The sequence below is a fragment of the Macrobrachium nipponense genome, chromosome 34 (assembly GCF_015104395.2).
Source record: "Macrobrachium nipponense isolate FS-2020 chromosome 34, ASM1510439v2, whole genome shotgun sequence".
Taxonomy (NCBI): domain Eukaryota; kingdom Metazoa; phylum Arthropoda; class Malacostraca; order Decapoda; family Palaemonidae; genus Macrobrachium; species Macrobrachium nipponense.
In genome coordinates this window covers 25458545-25479770 of record NC_061095.1, presented here as the reverse complement: position 1 = coordinate 25479770, position 21226 = coordinate 25458545, and the positions used below count along the sequence as shown (strand labels likewise).

Below are 21226 nucleotides of genomic sequence, written 5' to 3'. Positions count from 1 at the left end.
CACAGGTGTCCTAGGCATGAGAAGTTACTTTCATGCAGCCAAGGGTCCAAATGAGTCTCCAGATGGTATTCATAGAAGAGTAACATTACATTAGCTGTCAAGTTTTTTCTGGAGAAGAAACCCGAAGAACACATGCATCTTTTAACAAACAGGAACATCAGTAGTTGAGCCTCTGGTCAAAATCTTCCTTTGAGTTGGATAAATGGATTCTAGAGTTTTGTTTTATAGCAACAACGAACTAGCATCCCCATGTCTTCTGAGCTTAGCAAATTACAGAACACTGGTATTTGTGTTGTGCCCACTGTGATTTTATCATTATGTATAATAATCTTCCACATCTTTATACAGTACAGCAGTTCACAGTTATATGAAATAGATGGTCTCACCCTTCTTCCATTGGATGTGTTTCACCCAAGAGTAATTTTTTTTTTTTTACCAAACATTTTTGATACAGTAAACACTTGTACAGAGTACTTTCACTAGGCATGTAGTTTTTAATTGTGCCCAGGATATAAGGTGAAAAACTGCATAAACTGAATGTCCTCCATCTTAATAGGCTTCTCTAATGCATCAATACTACATTGATATGTCAGTACTTTCAGCTACAAAGTTGACAGAAATATCACTCTCCGTGAAAGATGGGCAGAAGAACGGTATTGTATTCTTTGAAGGCACCTCTTCATTTAATGGAAAAAGTTTCATCGATAAAAAGAAATTACAGAAAATATCAACCTTTTATGATGCCACAAGTAAATAGTATATAACATTTCATGAAAGCTGGCAAAATACTTGGATACTGTTACAACCATGGACCAGCCAGCTCCGTAAGAGCTAAACAAAACAGTTCAGTGGTCTGGTTAAGCTACTTAACATAATAATAATAATAACAACAACAGTATTCATGAACCACATCCTGTGTAAGCTACGAGCATTTATACACAAAAATCAATAAGTCTTGTACAACTTATGCTTACCGAGGACATCTCCCTCATCTTAAGTACCACAGGTCATCCTTATAGGAGCCTAGAAATGTGACACAGCAGTCTTGGTAAACTAATTGTTAACAATTGTTGACAAACCAATGATCCAGCTTCTCTTTAGTTTAAATTTTAAATGGATTCCACTTTCAACATTAGCTCAACTCTGAAATTAAATGCTGCCCTATAAATCAGATGATCTCATTTGATACCTACGTCAATAATCCAAAGATTAACAAACCTAAAGGAAATTCATAATGAGGAGCACAATCACATCTCCAGTCTCAAAGGATTTGCCCAAAAGATTTTTCTTGAGTAAGATATGGAAATAACAGCAAGGATAATCTAGACATACAGTTAACTGGGAACAAACCAATGGGAGCAGAAAAAAACAGGAAACATGATGCAGTCGTGGCTGAAGGGATTCTAAAAGGAACCCTAAGTACCAACAACAATAAGCCAGCAAGGTACACTGGAACTGATACCCACTAATGCAGGGGTCAGCAACCTTTCAGAGAGCATGCTAGACACCTCTGCAGTGTCTCAGAGGGCGGCCATGATATCAAATGTACTAAAAGGATCGTTTAATGTTTTAAACTAGGTAACAACTATTAGGTAATTGTGTCCAACTGTAAAATTGGTGGGTTGGAAGTTAGTTGCCAACCCTTGCACTAAAGGGGAATTACAGAACAGAATAAAATTTTTGGTGCTGCCAACTGAAGAATTTGGTCTCAAGGGATGGAAACATAACCACTATATATAAGCAATAGTCAGTCATAAAGAGAATTATGATATATTTTACAATATAATCCTAAGTGTATCAACCAGTGCATTATCTCAACAACTGGCAAAAATAAAATGAACTTTGCAGGGTTGAATTTCTTGCATTAACACAAATATAAAAACTGGATTTTGAATTTCTAAATTCGTGCTTAATGAAGGTTATGCCTTTAACTTATGTGCTAGGAAATCGCACACTTGTTTATTTATTGCATATTTGATTACATATACAGTACACCTATCATACAAATTGATGTGGTAGAATTGGATCCAATTTATTAACTGAAACACAGTTGGTATTCTTCACTGGAATGCTTTTGCCTAATTTTATTAATAATGTGGCATCAAAGTGTGACACTATAATCTGACAAAACTTTATTCAAGCATACAGTATGTGACCCAAATAGGAAGATATTTAGAAAACCATGAAAGTAAACGGTAAAAGTGTTTTTGTTATTGTTGAAGCTGCAAGTGTAAAAGGGGCAAAATCATGGCTTTCCACACTGAGCATACGTGAATATACACCATATTACGTGATAAATTGTCTCAAATATATTCCATAAACTGCAACAGAAAACTATCACACCCAAAATCCTAATGAAGAAAAAGGTGATCTTTCGCTAAATCAAACTCCGAATGTAGATTAGTCAGAATCGAAATTCATTACCTATACAATCACTGCAATAAGCCTAGTTGCACACAAGGAAACCCAACACACACCAACATACAAAAACAAGCTGCAATAAATATCACTAGTATTAATTAAATTCCCACTATTATTGTTGGGAAAAAAAAAAAAAAAAAAAGTCAAAATGTCTATAAAATTCTTTGAAGTATTAAATGGAGTAGCGAAAGACGTGTATGTATATTTGATTCTATAAAGAATAGGAATGGCTACAAGGTATGTTCTTATTAATGTCTTATACACTGATCTTGTCATTACTGGGCAAATTCATATACAGTGCACTTGGCACAAGTTTACTTGCATACACAATGAGGGGTTATTATGTGCTGATCTTGAGATTTCTTTTTTACCTCATGTAACAAGTTTAATTTGCTATATGATGATAATCTGTATCAATCTAAAATAATTTTCAATGAACTCAAAACAAAATGAGGGTGTGCTTTGCCCAAATTATGTATATCAGACAAAATTTTGCCAAGAAAATAAAAAATTATTTCCCTTTGAATACCAGTATGTATATGACAGTGTATTAAGGATAATTCAACAGGCAATGCCATAAATATAGGATAGCTAGCAAAATCTCTAAACCTTTTCATAAAATAGATCTTTATTTACTATAATGCATACGTGGGATCTGGACAGCTTCAGATATAGGCATACTCAACTGACAAAAAATCAAATCAAATACCTTAGCCTAATTACCAACACCATTCCTCATTACGAGACACTCTTGACATTCCCATCAGCATACGTCCATGGATCGCAAGGGTTTTTTTTTTTGCAATTTACAGTATTTCTTAAAATGCAAACTTATTCCTCTACAAATAAATAAATAATGCATTTTACTTATGCAAGTGATAATGAACTTCAACAATGATGTATCATTATCAACAGCACAAATAGTTAAGATATGTTATGAACCCAAATAAAAATACTAATCTTTCAAAATATTATCTGATCATATTTTGTACAATTTATCAGGCCATGGTTTCAGTATAAAACAGCATTACCAGGTTAAGGTACATTTCCATCATTTGTTTTTATTTCATTCAATAAAAGAGTAACAGAACACCTAAACACAACTATTCCGTCTATAACTGCAAAAGAAAAACATAAAAATGTAGAATTAGAGGACATGAAAGATAATAATCAGATGAAATATCTTTCACTTATCAGACCATCTTGTTACAGAAGAGACTATCCAAATATTTACACAAATTCATCAATCAAATGAGACAATTTCAGATCTAATAGCAAAAACAGAAATCAGAAAGCCACTGAAGATATTGTTCAATCAATCATGCCCTACGCAGTTGATCAGAACAAATACTAGATATTTTAAGATCTAATATATTTCAAGATTTAAACATTCCCAATTGCTCCATAGGGCTTACATATTCCCTTTTTCTATAACTGCAAGCCACAAAAAAGTTAATTTTTCTTCCTTAAGTTAATTCTTATGAAAATTCTTTGCTGAATGAAAGTTGTAGTTCCTCAGTACTGAAAACCTTTTTATGCCACAAAACATCCAAAATAAATATAAATTAGAATATTTTCTCTATAGAAATAGGAAAATTGCTGCCCTTATTTTTTCTCCTTATCGGTAGCAAAAATATAAACATCAGCAAAGCAATAACGTACGTCCGAGGTAAAGAGGAGCTTGCTAGTGAAAAGTGTTAGCTACTTCTCAATTCAGTCTCAAAAGCATATGATAACTATTGCATTATCAACAGCCAAAAAATAACCACAGGTGTTAGGAGTATCTCTCATGTAGGATTTTTATAATGCCCGATAATGCATATAGGATCCTTACAGTTATCTATTCTTATACTCTGCACATATAAAATCTTTATTTCAATTTAACAAGAGATCAAAAATGCAAAGGCTATATAATTGAAGCTATCTGTAAAGAAATGTACTGTTTGATATTTACAATGGGCAAGGGAAAGCCATATACAGTATATATACAAATGAATGTACTATGATGATCAGAGTTTCATGGCAATATTCTACAAGGCAAAAACTACACTTTTGAACACAATGTTAAGAAATATAATCACCATCAGTAAAGAAATCTGCTGTTAGACAAACCATACACGCAAGTGTATCTATATCTAAAAGTGTCCCCTAAGAAATTCTTACTGAGAGTCAATATACAAAAACCAAAACTTTATTATGCCTATTACAGCAGTCAACTGAATTATGTAATAAATTACATATCACTTAACCACAAAAGAAAATATGCTTCAAATACCAAAACCCAGCTCTAACACTTTCAGGTATCACACAGTACTCAAATATGAAAGTTCTGGTGGTTTATGCATCTATAACTTTGGTCCAACACTTAAGTAATAAACCTCTGCTCATAATTTGAGAGCATTTTGAGGACTTTTTTAGGAAATATATTTTCTACTGAACTGCTATTCACCTCGTGTAGTAAACTCTGTAATAAAGGGTCTTGCTACGCCAAAGGGAATAGGAATTATCAAACTTTAATAAGTAAACACCTGTACCAGGGTACGGATGTGATCCTGCATAAACTTCTTCATGACAGTCTCGACGATACACTGGAATTATTACAGACTGTGATGGTCGTCCACTTTCAGGCTTCCTACCAGCTAAACGTTCGACATCATCTCCTTCACCTGAAATTTCGTTAAATATTTACTTTACCGATTAAAAAAAAAAACACTGAGGTAACATACTACAAGAAAACAACCTGAGTGCAAAGATTAAGAGAATATATTTGATATGTGCTCTTTTCTTTCAACCAATGAGGTCAAAATTATACCACTTTCTCCTGTGAGCAACAAAAGTATCTAGGGTTGCTAAAATAAAACTCCTTTACTAATCATTTGCCTTATCTTCAATATATATACCTCTCTATAGCATTTTGTATTGTTCAACCTGTTAAAATATTTTCTCAATCTCATAATACCTCTGAATACTTTTCATGAAAAGATTTTCCTTTAACTCTTCACCTATTTCCTTTAGTATATTCTTAATTAGTTTTCCAAATTCTTTAAAAGCAAATTGCTCCAATTTCTACCATCCTCTTAAGTAAAAACCACTTGGCAAGCCCCACAAAAGTGCAAAAATATGATTCAATTGAAGATTACAAAGTGTTTATGAGGAAATAAGGTCCAAGTTTTAATATTAAATTTCAGCTGAAACTTGAACAATCTTACATATCCCCTCAGCCAAACCAATGCATATGCCAACAAAGGAACTTGCCTTCAACTTCCTCTTCCTCCTCCTCATCTTCGCTTTCTGAGATGTGAACTGAAACTACATTACTGGTGTCTTTAGTCCACTCAAAGTAAACACCAAAACCAATATCGTAACTGTCTGTAGCAAACTCCCAGAACAGGCAGGTACCATCTTCATGGGTTGGAACACGTACCTTAGAAACAAATATTCATTACATTTTCAGGTAAATACTTTTAATTACTTATAATTCTTATTCATTTACAAACTCTAGAAGTTAAAGTGATATCACAAATTCCATTTAGTTTTGTTTCATAAACAAAGCTGAATTTTTTTCACAAACACCAATTTCTACATTAAAATAGCCTAATCATGAATCAAGTGTGAATCCCATACACATAATTCCTCTGATGAATAAAAAAAAATGATATTGTTAGAATACAATAAAGTTTTGTACATACTTAAACCCGGACAGATATATACTTAGCTTATGTCTCTGACGTCCGACAGAAATTCGAATTTCGCGGCACACCGCTGCAGGTAGGTCAGGTGATCTACCCCCCCTGCCGCTGGGGTGGCAGGAATAGGAACCCGTTCCCGTTCTAGAACCAGATTTTCTCTTCCACCTGTCTCCTGAGGGGAGGCTGGGTGGGCCATTCATCGTATATATCTGCCGCCGGGTAAGTATGTACAAAACTTTATTGTATTCTAACAATATCATTTTTGTACATGCAACTTCCCCGGCAGATATATACTTAGCTGATTGACACCCTTGGTGGTGGGTAAGAGACAACTATTTACTGAATAGACAGGTAAACAACATACGTTGTAGGTAATAAATAAATAAAACCTTGGTTCCTACTTGTTCAGGCGGAAGATTCCATGCTAATGCCTAGGAATCTGCTTCGCCTCAAGAGCCTCAGCGAGGATGTGACCTATGGGCTAAGAGTTCTTGTGGTCTGTCGATGGGGTCTTATCCATTTACTCGACAGAGCCTCTTACATGACAATATGCCTATGCCTAGTGGCATAATTAAGGAGCACAACACCGATCCCGATCACCTGATCCTAACACGAGGGTTAGTGCTTAAGTTGAAAAGAGTTATCCCCAAACTCCTTTCAAACAACCCAAAGAAAAAACACGACGTTAACTAAAATTTAACTCACTAGTTAAGGATCAGTATCGGCTCCCTATCCCAGCAATGTATCCGCAGACACGTATCAACCAAGAGAGAAGGATCTCTCGTAGGTTATCTTGACATCCTTCGGATATGGGAAGTCAACACAGAGTTGCATCTCCCGTATGTGACAGCTAATATGTCCTTATGACATATTGTTAAGGAAAGAACAAGAATACAGAAAAGCTCGCACTTCATGCGCTTTTAATTCTCAGCTGTTTGAAGGAATCATCAATGCACTTGTCAAGTGCTTAGGAGATCACATTGTCTCAAAGAAGGCCAGGGCATTCTTTGATATAGATCTCTTCTGGGTGAAGCCTGGAGCTGGCTAGCGCCTCGCGCCTGGCTGGAGCCTTGCGCCTGAATGGCGCCTTAGAGCCTGGCTGGAGCCTTGCGCCTGGCTGGCGCCTCGCGCCTGGCTGGCGCCTCGCGCCGGTGGATGGCGCCTCGCGCCTGCTGGGCCTGATTGGCTCCTCCCTCCTGGCTAGCGCCTTCCCGCGCCTGGCTGGAGCCTTGCGTCTGGCTGGCGCCTTGCGCCTGGAGCTTGGCAGAAGACTTCATGATTACTGACTATGAGTCTGCATGCCTCAAGAGTTTGCAGCGGAGGTAGGGACCTATTACTGACAAACCCTTCTGGATCATGTCAATGGGCTAGCCCGCTTACACGACAGAGCCTTCTCGGATCGTGCCAATGGGGGCTGACCCACTTACATGGAAGAGCCTTACTGTATCATATCAATGGGGACTAGCCCTCTTACATGACAGAGCTTTAGGTTTCTCTTTACTGGAAGGAGCCTTGCGCCTGGATGGATCCTCAATCCTGACTGGAGCCTAGCCTTGAAGGAGCCTGGCACCTGGATGGCGCCTGGCCTGGCTGGCTTCTAGAGCCTGGCCTGGCTTCTAGGCCTGGCTGGCTTCTAGGAGCCTGGCTGGCTCCTAGAGCCTGGCTGGCTCCTAGAGCCTGGCTGGCTCTAGAGGCCTTGGCTGCTCCTAGCCTGGCTGGCTCCTAGAGCCTGGCTGGCGCCTCGCGCCTGGGCTTGGCTCTCCACACTTGCTGGAGCTTCGAGCTTGGAAGAGTCTCTAGGCTGTCTGGCGATGTCCACATCGGACACTCTTATATCTGTCCGATTTGTTCGCCTCTGGCGCATTTGCGCCAGGTTAGAGGCCCGCTCCTTCTCAGTATCCGGCCATGACAGCGTTCCTTGGAACTGTCCGCCTCTGGCGTTTTTCGCCTGTATTGGCATTTGGCGCTTGGCTGGCGCTACATTGTCCGAGAGTCCTGAACAACCACATAGTTTATCAGGAGACTGGAGAAGGGTGGAAGAAATTCTTCCCCTTTGAGCTTTGGCCCCTGGCAAGGGGAGGTGATTTTAGTCAGCTACACCCAGTAGACGACAGGATATCTAACAATACGAGTCTTCCTCCGAGGAGGATCCTTCGTGAACACTTCTTTTGCTAACGAGATCTCTTCTTACATGTTGATGAGGTTCCTCGTTGCAGAATCTTCCCTATCCTTGCCCGAAGGAAGGGAAGGAGTCTGGAAGTCGAAGGAGAGACTGAGCTGAAATTGGGCGGAACCCTGATTTCTAGCTCTTATTGTATTCTTCTGAATACCTTCTGGGAAGCATTTTGAGCCCTCATCGCACCCCGAAGACTCTGTAGGCAAACGTTTAAACCATCTCTTCTTCTGTAGATGAAAATGTAAGTACCCTGCCTGGGCAACTAAACTTCTATCTGAAAGCGTTGCGTCAGGAATAGAGGGATTTAGTTCTTTTGCCAGACATACTATGCTGGCAAGAACCCATTGCCGAGTCTCCATTGAATCTGATGCGAGATTCCAATGCACAAAAAATTCACTTGTCTTCTTGGTCGTTTAGGACTAAGAGAAACAAAGAATTCCTTCATAAACTTCCTCAAAGAAGTTTGATGAGGAGCAGTTCCATTTTGTCGGAACACGGAATCTGGTGGCCACAAAAAAATTCCATTCGAAGTACATGATATCCTACTCTTGTCGTATTGCGGTATCGTATAGATCCCGAAGATCTTAATCCTCTGTTATCTCTAATTCCCCTTGTAGAGACAGAGTATAGCCTTTTACTGCGTTCTTTGATAGCAGATATATTACATAGGTGATTCTTCCCTCTGAAAGTGAAGAAAAAACCTCGCTATGTGGTTCACAGAGGTATCGGAAGAGGACAGTTTCCTCATTCCATCTAGCACGATCTGCAGCAATTCTATGTCTTAGCCATGACTATTGTCATTTACCTTGAAAAATGGCCTCTCATTCATGTCCACTTCTGGTCAGTCTGCACGTGGAAAGACTCAGAGTGGAGAGGTTTTTCAGGTCTATTTATAATAGATTCTGATAGAATATCCAGATACTCTTGGAAAAGCCTTACGAAACATGCTGTGAGAAGAACGTGACTTCTGTGAATCCAACCTCTCTAAGGCCAAAATGAGGCATTCATCCTCTCTTCCTTTGACGCCCATTTATCTTAATATCTGTTAAGAATTTATAACTAGGGGAAAAAGACTAAAGTTTATTCCCCTTCTTTAAAATTAAAGAAATGTCGTATATTGCTACCTCTCTTGGTTCGAGGAAAGGAAGCAGTCTATAGGAAGCCTGTTCGTCTTCTACCTTGCGAAGAGATCTATGAAGACTTTCCCGCAGGTTCTCAAAACTCTTTTCAATAAATGTTAGACATACGTTAACAGTTATTATCTTCGATCGAGAAGGTTCTCACGGACATGCAAAATCTTGCATCGAACCTTTAAGGATCGTTACTTCCGTGTCTGTTCCCAAATAGGTTCTCTTTTGTTAACGCGAACAGGGGCGAAAAAGAGATTCTCGATGCTCTTTGCGATATGAGAGAGTCGTGGAATTGGCCTAAGTGATTAAAAAAAAAAATCCATTTCATCATTCCTTGTAAGCGACCCCTTTCCGATTAAATGGGTAACGAAATCAGGAACGAATCTTGCCGTTACCGAGCCTCCGAGAGGCTACTGTTTGTTTGTTTGTTTGTTTATGGTGTTTTTACGTGACTTTCGAACCACGTCGAGAGTGAACTTCTATCACCAGAAATCCACATCTCTCACTTCTCAATGGAATGGCCGAGAATCGAACCCGCGACCACCGAGGTGAGAAGCAAACAAACCACCAAACCAACACTACTGGACTCTTAGGTTAATAACTCGCGAAAACGAGAAAATATCTTGGATGGTACTTCTGGCGCATTGCGCCAGGCTGGCGCTTCTGGCGCAATTTGCGCCAGGCTGGCGCTTCTGACGCTTTGCGCCAGGCTGGCGCTTCGCCTTCTAGGTTCTTTTAAGGTTATGGATGCCAGAACATCTGTGCCCTTATGGTACCCGACATCCTTCACGTGTTAATTCCGTTCTTAGTAGGAAAAAAAACTTTTATATACGTAGTATGTCCATTCAGGGAAACAACTTCTGCCACTAAGAGAATGTTTCCCATCCGACTACACCCATCTTCTCTTGAGCAATATCCGATTCTAAAAAGGGTTGGTGTGCGTTTCTCGAAAGGATGAGAGAATTATATTATTCGTGCTCTGCCGTATTAGACTCCTTTATAATACTGTCACATTGTGGTAAACAGCATTAATCTAGGAAACCTTTGTAAGGATACTAGGAATTCTGTAGTTAACCTCGGTATGCACATAAGACTTGACCATACCGTAGTCTTAAAGTGAATTCTCTTCTACTACATTCATCTTCTCACTAAGCATGTACTCTAATAAGCCATGCTTTCGTAAGCATGAGAGCATCATATAATATAGAGTTCCGCTGCGTTAGAATCCTTTAATAATGTTACCTACGGTAACAGCATTGAAAGGTTGTAATATCTTTCTTATTGAAAGCTTCTTAGCAAAAGGCAGACAATATTTTTATTTATGTTTGCTTAACTATCCCCTCAATCCGAGGCTAAAACCGCGATTGTAGGGGAGAAGACACGGTTAGTTATTCCATCCCGCAGGAGAGAGACATGTAACCAACAACTCATGACCGACACCTACATGTTACTGCGTTGGTCTCTAAGGCGCGATAGCAGTCTCCGTTAGCCGTCTGGCCTTACTCTTCCAGAGTTGCCAGCTACTCCATTAAATAAAGGAATCTTATAAAATTATCGAACTTCAGGAAGTTCTTATTAATGCATATTTAAGCGAAACAAGACTTCGATAAATCTAGAAGCTAAGTAGGTGTTGTCTTAACAATCCCGTTTAAGCGTAGTCCTTCCTAGGAAATTCCTGGAAGGATACTGATAATTGAGTTGCTCTACAAAGAAGTAACTACGGTATGTGTGATTTGCCGTATCGTATTCTCATGCAGCAGATACTCAACTACCTTCTTTCCCTGCGAGGCAGATAAAGGAAAAAAATTTTACTGTCTTCGTTCTTTTCGTTAATAGAATGTAGAAAGAGTATATATATCTCCTTAAGGAAGGAAGTTAATCCAGGAACTCTTTAAATCTTCGTGATTTCCTCATAAATCGCGGAAGAGACAGAATTCCTGTTCGTCTGTAGGGTTTACGGAAGGAAGTAGATATTTCCTATCCGCCATCATACCCAAACGTCGATGAGATTCTTATAAGAAAAACTCCCAAAGCGCTTGCCTCTTCATAACGAGGGAAGAGCATGAATGAAGGAGTGTGTCCGCATTACTCAAAGAGGAGCCTCGCGACTGACCTCTCTCTCTCTTAAGAAGATTTGGAATATTCTGGCGCCTGGCTCCTTGCGCCTAGCGCCTGGATAGTTCCGCGCGCCTGGAATGTTCCGCACGCTAGAAAGGAGACTCGCTCCTGGAACGTTCGCTTGTGTGGAAGGTCCCGTGCGCCCTGATAGTTCCGAGCGCCTACTAGACCCCTTTTAGAAAGAGCCTCTTGCCCGGAACGTTCAATGGAAGGATCGTTTTGATTGCCACTGTACTATAAGGCCTCCTTGCTCTAGCCGTCTGTTTTTCTGTTGCAATTTGCGCCAGGCTGGCGCTTCGTCTCTTTGAAGGCGCCTTGCGCCAAGAAAAAAATTTCTAGAACGCGGCTCGCGCTCAGTTGCTAGAAAACGCGGCTCGCGTTGGTTGTAGGAACGCGGCTCGCGCTAGTCTGTTTTCTGGAACGCGGCTCGCTGCTGGCTGTTGGAACGTGGCTCACGCTAGCTTGCTGGAACGCGGCTTCCTAAGTTCCTGGCTGGCTCTTGCTCAGTGTTCTCTTAGTTTTCAGAGAAACGCGCTAGATCATCAAAACATATACATTCTTCGTCTTTTCGGATGTAAGATGAAGAGACGCACTTTTTTAAGGATGCCTTTTCAATGGCTATCCTTGGCAGTCTGGGACGCTCTACAGAAACCTGCCGAGGGGACGCCTGACCAGGTGGGGATTCTCTGAAACCCCCCTTACGGCTTTCGACATTCCTTCTCCCCTCCCCTGTGGGCTTGGGTTAGCTTGAAAGAGGTCTAGGCCTGGGAGCGAGACAGAGCCGATCAGACGCACCCTCCACTGCAATGGGGAACACTAGTAATCACTTCTTACCTTTCAATAGCTCGCATTTTGAGCCACAATCCTTGTCTTCAAATTGCAATTATGAATTTGAAGTTTCTGCGAAGTAAGAAGGTGATGAGGATGCAACACTACTAGTACTGTTAATACTCTTAATTGCTCGTTAGTACGAGTTTCTAAAAAACGTTTTAAAAGCAAACGTATCTAGTTACATGCTTTACTGACTCCCTAAAGTAGGAAGTCAGTATATTTCCTCAATCAATTCTAACACTTATTACACATATTAATGAATAAATAATATTAATATCCCTTTCTTGCAAACTATTGTGAGTGTCTACCGAAAATTTCGGTAGTACACGTCATATATTCTTCGAAATTTTCGAAGCCAAATTCATTAAAAAGTTTAATAAAAGCGTATGCCGAACCAAAGACCCAGTACTTCCCTGCAAAAGACAGCCCAGAAGATCGATGGCGATGAAAAACGAAAATCAAGTTCAGGAGGTAGCAACAACATATGTTGACACTACCGCGACAGAGAAAATCTGGTTCTAGAACGGGAACGGTTCCTATTCCTGCCACCAGCGGCAGGGGGGTAGATCACCTGACCTACCTGCAGCGTGTGCCGCGAAATTCGAATTTCTGTCGGACGTCAGAGACATAAGCTAAGTATATATCTGCCGGGGAAGTTGCATGTACAAAAAAAAACAAATTTTAAGTGGTATGGTATACGAAAAACCTATTCTGACATCATACAACCTATGTAAATCTACTTGAATTTGCAACAATACCACACTAAACAAATTAGTCTAAATTTCTCTCTCTCTGTACATATAAAATATATATATATATATAACTGATGTTCTAACTGTTTGGATGGCTATGAGTATTCAACAAGCCTCTCATACAAATACCATAAACATTTTAGAAGAAATGGTAAAGAAAGCTGTGGACTTACAGTGACTGTTTCTCCATGACCAACTTTAATGATAGCATCCCCACCTTCTCGTTTAATGGATTCTTTAAACTCCTGGATATCACGTTTAGTCCACATGGAAGCAGGTGCAACATCTTGACTGGTGTCTAGAACAGACAGGAGCAAAAATAGTTTTTCCATTATCTCATGCCATAACTTTCCTAAAAATAAAATTTCCTTCAATGAATATTTCTAAATATTTAGGCATAACCTGGCTCACTCTTAATAGAGGCTATCCAAAAATATCCTTGGTATAAGACGTTAGAATAAGACATTTGAGAGACTAGTCAACACAGGTTCCGTTAGACAAAATTCTGACTAATGGACTAGCTAGCTCTTCCTCCTTATAAATGCGTAACTACTCTACTTCATACAGCACTTTTGTTCCATTTCCAATTAACACCTTTCATGATACTTTCTGGATAGCTGGAAGACCTAAGGGACACCTTACATGACGTAAATGACATCTCACAGGGATCATACTTTGCTATCCAAGTAACAACAATCTAACTAAAGCTTGTTCCACTACCATTTACAGAAACGATACTTCATGCAATATATAGAATAAACTTTGTTGGCATAAGTAGTATAACCTATTCACTGAATTGAAATTCAAGTCAATTAAATTTCTCCCAGATACTTATAAATTCTTCATCTAATATACATATTGAAGGGAAAAGAGAAGCCATACAATCAATTCTAGCTTTCCTACTTGTAGATTGTGATGATCCATGGTCTTTCTTAAATTTCACAACAAACATCAAACTATACATTATTCAGACTTCCTGATAAGTACTACTATCATATATTTTATTCAAACCAATGAGTTTACATTGCTAACTCTCATCAGACTTCCTAATAAAGGAACAAAGCTTCTTTCCAGTACTGAACGTACTGTAATCAATATCTCTACTCATATAGGGTGCCTGTACACCAGTGACTTGCCCTTATTTGTGATCCATGTTTTAGGTTACAGGCAAATTATCTGCTGCTAATGGTGCTTGTCAGTTTAAAACATTCTCCTCTTACATAGTCAAACTTCTAAGTCAAAATCCAGGGAATATTCAAGACTGATCACACTCAAGAAAGAAATTCACCCACTTGGTGATTCCAAAGGCAGCACAAAATTCATCTGGAATGACTATCCTGACAATTATTGTTACCAAGGAAGGAATTACTCATGAAATTTAGGTTATAAAGCAAAGTATTAGGGAACGTTCAACAATTCAGTGTCAATATAGTAAACAAGGGAATCCAAGTGGTTAGATAGTAAGATAAGAGATCCAGAAAAGAAATGAGATAGTGTAGGATATAAAAGGAAAATCTGACAGTTGTAATGCAAACAAGTAGTTTGAGAGACTGGACAGTAAGATGATAGAAAGGAAGCAGGGAATAAAGGTAAAGTAAAAAGTGGGTTCAGCTGGGAGCTGAAAGAAAAGACACTGAAAGCACAGATGCACTGGGGGCACTTTCCCCAATATCACAAAATATGACTATTCCACTTGAAAAATGTACAAGAAAAAAATATTTTACAGCACAAACCTCCTTCTTCATCTTCTGATTCTGCATCACCATCCGATTCGTGACCATTTTCCACAGGAACAGGACTCTCGTCACCCTCCGTCTGACTTTCTTGACTAGCCTGAATGTGAAAATGTATAAGTTACCTAAATAATTAAGAAACACATACACATTAAATATAATTTCCTGCTCAAATAAAATAATTTATACAATATGACACATCTGAACCTCAATGCAACCAACTTACAAAAGCTAAAACTGAAAGACTTACTGCCTAGACAAAATAATAATTTGCAATTTTTCACTTACTTGCCAAAATTAAATTTGACTGCCATCTTATTTTAATATGAAACCACCCATCCAGAGAAACTATTTACTCTTCAAAACAGGAAGGAGATCAAGGGATATAACCTCACAGCTCAGATTTTCACTGATTAAGTTCCTGCATTCATAATTAACTACAGATGCTCCTCCAAATTCATGAAGGTTAGGGTCACTTAAAATGAAGTTTTATAATTACCAAGTAATTACTTTGCTAACGATTAGCGAGGCTAATCATTAGCTAAGTAATTACTTGACAAGTTACTTTTATAAAAACCCATTCATAACATTACCACATCGGTTGTAGTTTCAGGCTCTTGTTGATCTGGGTGCTGTTGCTGATGATGTTGTTGTTGCTGAAGGAGAAGTTGTTGTTGATAAACTTGCTGCATGTACTGCTGATAGTGTTGATCTTGCAACTGTCTGATTAACACAGCTTGCTGGATAATGAAAAAAGTATCTGAATCAAATTTACGGTTTATTGTTTTGGCTTTGCAACAAGTACAGATGACATGAAAATTTTCCAAATACTGTATATTAACCCTCTTACGCCGATAGGACGTATTAAACGTCGAGTCAAAATGTCTCCTGTATGCCGATTGGACGTATCATACGTCGACTCAAAAAAGTTTTTTTTTAAATTCGCGGAAAAATACTTATAGGCCTACCAGCCGAAAACTTTTGAATCACGCGCCTTGGGGGATGCTGGGAGTTCACGGATCAAGGCGTTGTTTTGTTTACAATCGCTACGCAGGCGCGCAAGCGCGAATTTCTTTCTTATCGCACTAAAAAGTATCAGTGGGACACATCTCAAAAATTATTTCGTCACTTTGACATAAGTTTTGCACCATTTTAAATTATCCGCCCATACATGGAGTATTATATATGAAAATGTGCGCAATTTCATGTAGAATACAACAATAAAATACTCATGATTGTAACTTTAATCAGTTTTGAAATATTTTCATAAATATCGATGCAAAAAATTGCAAAAATTTCAACCTTCGGTCAACTTTGACTCTACCGAAATAGGTCTGAGAAAGAAACGCAATTGTAAGCCTAAAACCTCTTATATTCTAGTAATATTCAATCATTTGCCTTCATTTTTGAAATCAAATTGGACGTCTCTAGCACAATAATATTCGATTTATTGTGAATTTATGAAAAAACTTTTTTATTTTTTTTCCTTACGTTCGCGCTGTAACTCTTCCGATAAATTTTTGTGGCGATTGTTCTAATGTTTGCACCATTTTAAATTTGCAGTTACACCAAGTTTATATATGGAAATGTGCGCAATTTCATGCATATACAACTAAAAACAACCCATGGTTGTAGCTTTTATCAGTTTTGAAATATTTTCATATAAATAACGTTAAGTGCAAAATTTCAACTTTACCGGTCAACTTTGACCTCTACTGCAAAATTGTAAGCTAAAATGCTTATTATTCTAGTAATATTCAATATTTAACCTTCAATTTGCAATGAATTGGAAGTCTCTAGCACAATATTTCGATTTGTGGTGAAAAAAAAAAAAAAAAAAAAAAAAAAAAAAAAAAAAAAACTTACCTTACGTCCGCACGGTAACTCTTCCGAAAAAAAAAAATCAGAATCATTTTTCGTTGCGTATTGCGAATGTTTGCACCATTTAAAATTAGCTGTTACATAAAGTTTTATATATGAAAATGTGCACAATTTTATGTAGAATACAACTAAAATGATTGAGGTTGTAGCTTTTCTCTTTTTTCGAAATATTTGCATATAAATCACGATAAATAGAAAAAACCACGTTCGGTTCAAATTTGACTACCGAAATAGTTGAAAAACACAATTGTAAGCTAAAACTCTTACAATCTAGTAATATACAGTCTTTATTTTCATTTTGAAAACAAATTCGAAGTGTCTAACATGATATTGTTAAGATACAATAAAGTTTTGTACATACTTACCTGGCAGATATATACTAAGCTATAGACTCCGTCGTCCCGACAGAAATTCGAATTTCGCGGCACACGCGAGCAGGTAGGTCAGGTGATCTACGCCCTGCCGCTGGGTGGCAGGAATAGGAACGATTACCGTTCTAGAACCAGATTTTCTCTTCCACCTGTCTCCTGATGAGGGGAGTTGGGTGGGCCATCAATCGTATATATCTGCCAGGTAAGTATGTACAAAACTTTATTGTATCTTTACAATATCATTTTTGTACATGGAACTTACCCAGCAGATATATACTTAGCTGATTGACACCCTTGGTGGTGGGAAAGAGACAAACTATTTACTGAATAGACAGGTAAACAACATACGTTGTAGGTAATAAATAAATAAAACCTTGGTTCCTACTTGTGATCAGGCGGAAGACTCCATGGCTAATGCCTAGGAATCTGCTTCGCCTCAAGAGCCTCAGCGAGGATGTGACCTTATGGCTAAGAGTTCTTGTGGGTCTGTCGATGGGGTCTTATCCATTTACTCGACAGAGCCTCTTACATGACAATATGCCTATGCCTAGTGGCATAATTAAGGAGCACAACACCGATCCCGATCACCTGATCCTAACACGAGGGTTAGTGCTTAAGTTGAAAAGAGTTATCTACAAACTCCTTCAAACAACCCAAAGAACACGACGTTAAATATTTAACTCACTAGTTAAGGATCAGTATCTGCTCCCTATCCCAGCAATGTATCCGCAGACAACGTATCAACCAAGAGAGAAGGATCCCGCCGCAAGGTTACTCTTGACATCCTTTGGATAAGGGAAGTCAACACAGAGTTGCATCTCCCGTATGTGACAGCTAATATGTCCTTATGACATATTGTTAGGGAAAGAACAAGAATTCGGAAAAAGCTCGCACTTCATGCACTTTTAATTCTCAGCTGTTTGAAGGAATCATCAATGCACTTATCAAGTGCTTAGGAGATCACAATGTCTCAAAGAAGGCCATGGGCGTCTTTGATATAGATCTCTTCTGGTGAAGCCGGAGCCTGGCTAGCGCTTCGTGCCTGGCAGGCGCCTAAAGCCTGCTAGCGCCTCGCGCCTGGCTGGAGCCTTGCGCCTGAATGGCGCCTAGAGCCTGCTGGAGCCTCGCGCCTAGATGGCGCCCTCGCGCCTAGATGGCGCCTTGCGCCTGGCTGGCGCCTCGCGCCTGGCTGGCGCCTCGCGGCTGGCTGGTGCCTGATTGGCTCCTCCTTCCTGGCTAACGCCTCGCGCCTGGCTGGAGCATTGCGTCTGGCTGGTGCCTTGCGCTGGAAGGCACCTGGAGCCTGGCAGAAGACTTCATGATTACTGTCTATGAGTCTGCATGCCTCAAGAGTTTCAGCGAGGTAGGGACCTATGACTGACAAACCCTTCTGGATCATGTCAATGGGGGCTAGCCCGCTTACACGACAGAGCCTTCTCGGATCGTGCCAATGGGGGCTGACCCACTTACATGGCAGAGCCTTACCTGTATCATATCAATGGGGACTAGCCCTCTTACATGACAAGAGCTTTAGGTTTCTCTTTACTGGAAGGAGCCTTGCGTCTGGATGGATCCTCAATCCTGATGGAGCCTAGCCTTGAAGGAGCCTGGCACCTGGATGGCGCCTGGCTGGCTTCTAGAGCCTGGCTGGCTCCTAGAGCCTGGCTGGCTCCTAGAGCCTGGCTGGCTCCTAGAGCCTGGCTGGCTCCTAGAGCCTGGCTGGCTCCTAGAGCCTGGCTGGCTCCTAGAGCCTGGTTGGCTCCTAGAGCCTGGCTGGCTCCTAGAGCATGGCTGGCGGCCCCTCGCGCCTGGCTTGGCTCCTCCACACTTGCTGGAGCTTCGAGCTTGGAAGAGTCTCTAGGCTGTCTGGCAATGTCCACATCGGACACTCTTATATCTGTCCGATTTGTTCGCCTCTGGTGCATGTGCGCCAGGTTGGAGGCCCGCTCCTTCTCAGTATCCGACAATGACAGAGTTCCTTGGAACTGTCCGCCTCTGGCGTTTTTCGCCTGTATTGGCATTTGGCGCTTGGCTGGCGCTACATTGTCCGAGAGTCCTGAACAACCACATAGTTTATCAGGAGACTGGAGAAGGGTGGAAGAAATTCTTCCCCTTTGAGCTTTTGGCCCCTGGCAAGGGGAGGTGATTTTAGTCAGCTACACCCAGTAGACGACAGGATATCTAACAATACGAGAGAGAAGAGTCTTCCTCCGAGGAGGATCCTTCGTGAACACTTCTTTTGCTAACGAGATCTCTTCTTACATGTTGATGAGGTTCCTCGTTGCAGAATCTTTCCCTATCCTTGCCCGAAGGAAGGGAAGGAGTCTGGAAGTCGAAAGGAGAGACTGAGCTGAAATTGGGCGGAACCCTGATTTCTAGCTCTTATTGTACCCTTCTGAATACCTTCTGGAAGCATTTTGAGCCCTCATCGCCACCCCGAAGACTCTGTAGGCAAACGTTTAAACCATCTCTTCTTCTGTAGATGAAAATGTAAGTACCCTGCCTGGGCAACTAACTTCTATCTGAAAGCGTTGCGTCAGGAATAGAGGGATTTATTTCTTTGCCAGACATACTATGCTGGCAAGAACCCATTGCCGAGTTCTCCATTGAATCTGATGCGAGATTCCAATGCACAAAAAATTCACTTGTCTTCTTGGTCGTTTAGGGCTAAGAGAAACAAAGAATTCCTTCATAAACTTCCTCAAAGAGTTTGATGAGGAGCAGTTCCATTTTGTCGGAACACGGAATCTGTGGCCACAAAAAAAAAAAATCCCATTCGAAGTACATGATATCCTACTCTTTGTCGTATTGCGGATCGTATAAGATCCCGAAGATCTAATCTCTGTTATCTCTAATTCCCTTTGTAGAGGACAGAGTATGCCGGCTTTACTGCGTTCTTTGATAGCAGATATATACATAGGTGATTCTTCCCTCTGAAAGTGAAGAAAAAACCTCGCTATGTGGTTCACAGAGGTATCGGAAGAGGACAGTTTCCTCATTCCATCTAGCACAATCTGCAGCAATTCTATGTCTTAGCCATGACTATTGTCATTTACCTGAAAAAAAACCTCTCATTCATGTCCACTTCTGGTCAGTCTGCATGCGGACAGACTCAGAGTGGAGAGGTTTTATAGGTCTATTTATAATAGATTCTGATAGAATATCCAGATACTCTTGGAAAAGCCGTACGAAACATGCTGTGAGAAGAACGTGACTTCTGTGAATCCCAACCTCTCTAAGGCCAAAATGAGGCATACATCCTCTCTTCCTTTGACGCCCAGTTATCTTAATATCTGTTAAGAATTTATAAACTAGGGGAAAAAAGGCTAAAGTTTATTCCCCTTCTTTAAATTTAAAGATGTCTTATATTGCTACCTCTCTTGGTTCGAGGAAAAGAAGCAGTCTAAAGGAAGCCTGTTCGTCTTCTACCTTACAAAGAGATCTATGAAGAAGACTTTCTGCAGGTTTCTCACAACTCTTTTCAATAATGTTAGACATACGTTAACAGTTATTATCTTCGATCGAGAAGGTTCTCACGGACATGCAAAATCTTGCATCGAACCTCTTAAGGATCGTTACGTTCCGTGTCTTCCCAAATAGGTTCTCTTTTGTTAACGTGAACAGGGGCGAAAAAAGAGATTCTCGATGCTCTTTGCGATATGAGAGTGTCGTGGAATTGGCCTAATGTGATTAAAATAAATCATTTCATCATTCCTTGTAAGCGACCCCTTTTCGATTAAATGGGTAACGAAATCAGGAAACGAATCTTGCCGTTACCGAGCCTGCTGTCCGAGAGGCTACTGGACTCTTAGGTTAATAACTCGCTAAAACGAGAAAATATCTTGGATGGTGCTTCTGGCGCGGCTGGCGCTTCTGGCGCAATTTGCGCCAGGCTGGCGCTTCCTTCTAGTTCTTTTTAGGTTATGTGCCATAACATCTATGCCTTTATGGTACCCGACATCCTTCACATGTTAATTCCGTTCTTAGTGGGAAAAAAAACTTTTTATATACGTAGTATAGTCCATTCAGGGAAACAAACTTCTGCCACTAAGAGAATGTTTCATATCCGACTCACCCAACTTCTCTTGAGCAATATCCGAATTTAAAAAGGTTGTGTGCGTTTC

The 21226-nt window shown here is 40.1% G+C and overlaps 1 protein-coding gene across 1 annotated transcript in view; it reads right to left on the bottom strand.

Moving 5' to 3' along the window:
• Nucleotides 1-722: 722 nt before the first annotated feature.
• LOC135207979 (Golgi resident protein GCP60-like) overlaps nt 723-21226 on the bottom strand; it is a 38920-nt gene continuing 18416 nt past the window's right edge. The window contains exons 6-10 of the mRNA XM_064240053.1: nt 15444-15590; nt 14851-14950; nt 13291-13415; nt 5677-5845; nt 723-5087 (exon numbers count right to left, since the gene is read on the bottom strand). Coding sequence (XP_064096123.1) covers nt 4867-5087; nt 5677-5845; nt 13291-13415; nt 14851-14950; nt 15444-15590 — 762 coding nt within the window. The 3' untranslated portion in view covers nt 723-4866. The remainder of the gene's footprint in view (nt 5088-5676; nt 5846-13290; nt 13416-14850; nt 14951-15443; nt 15591-21226) is intronic.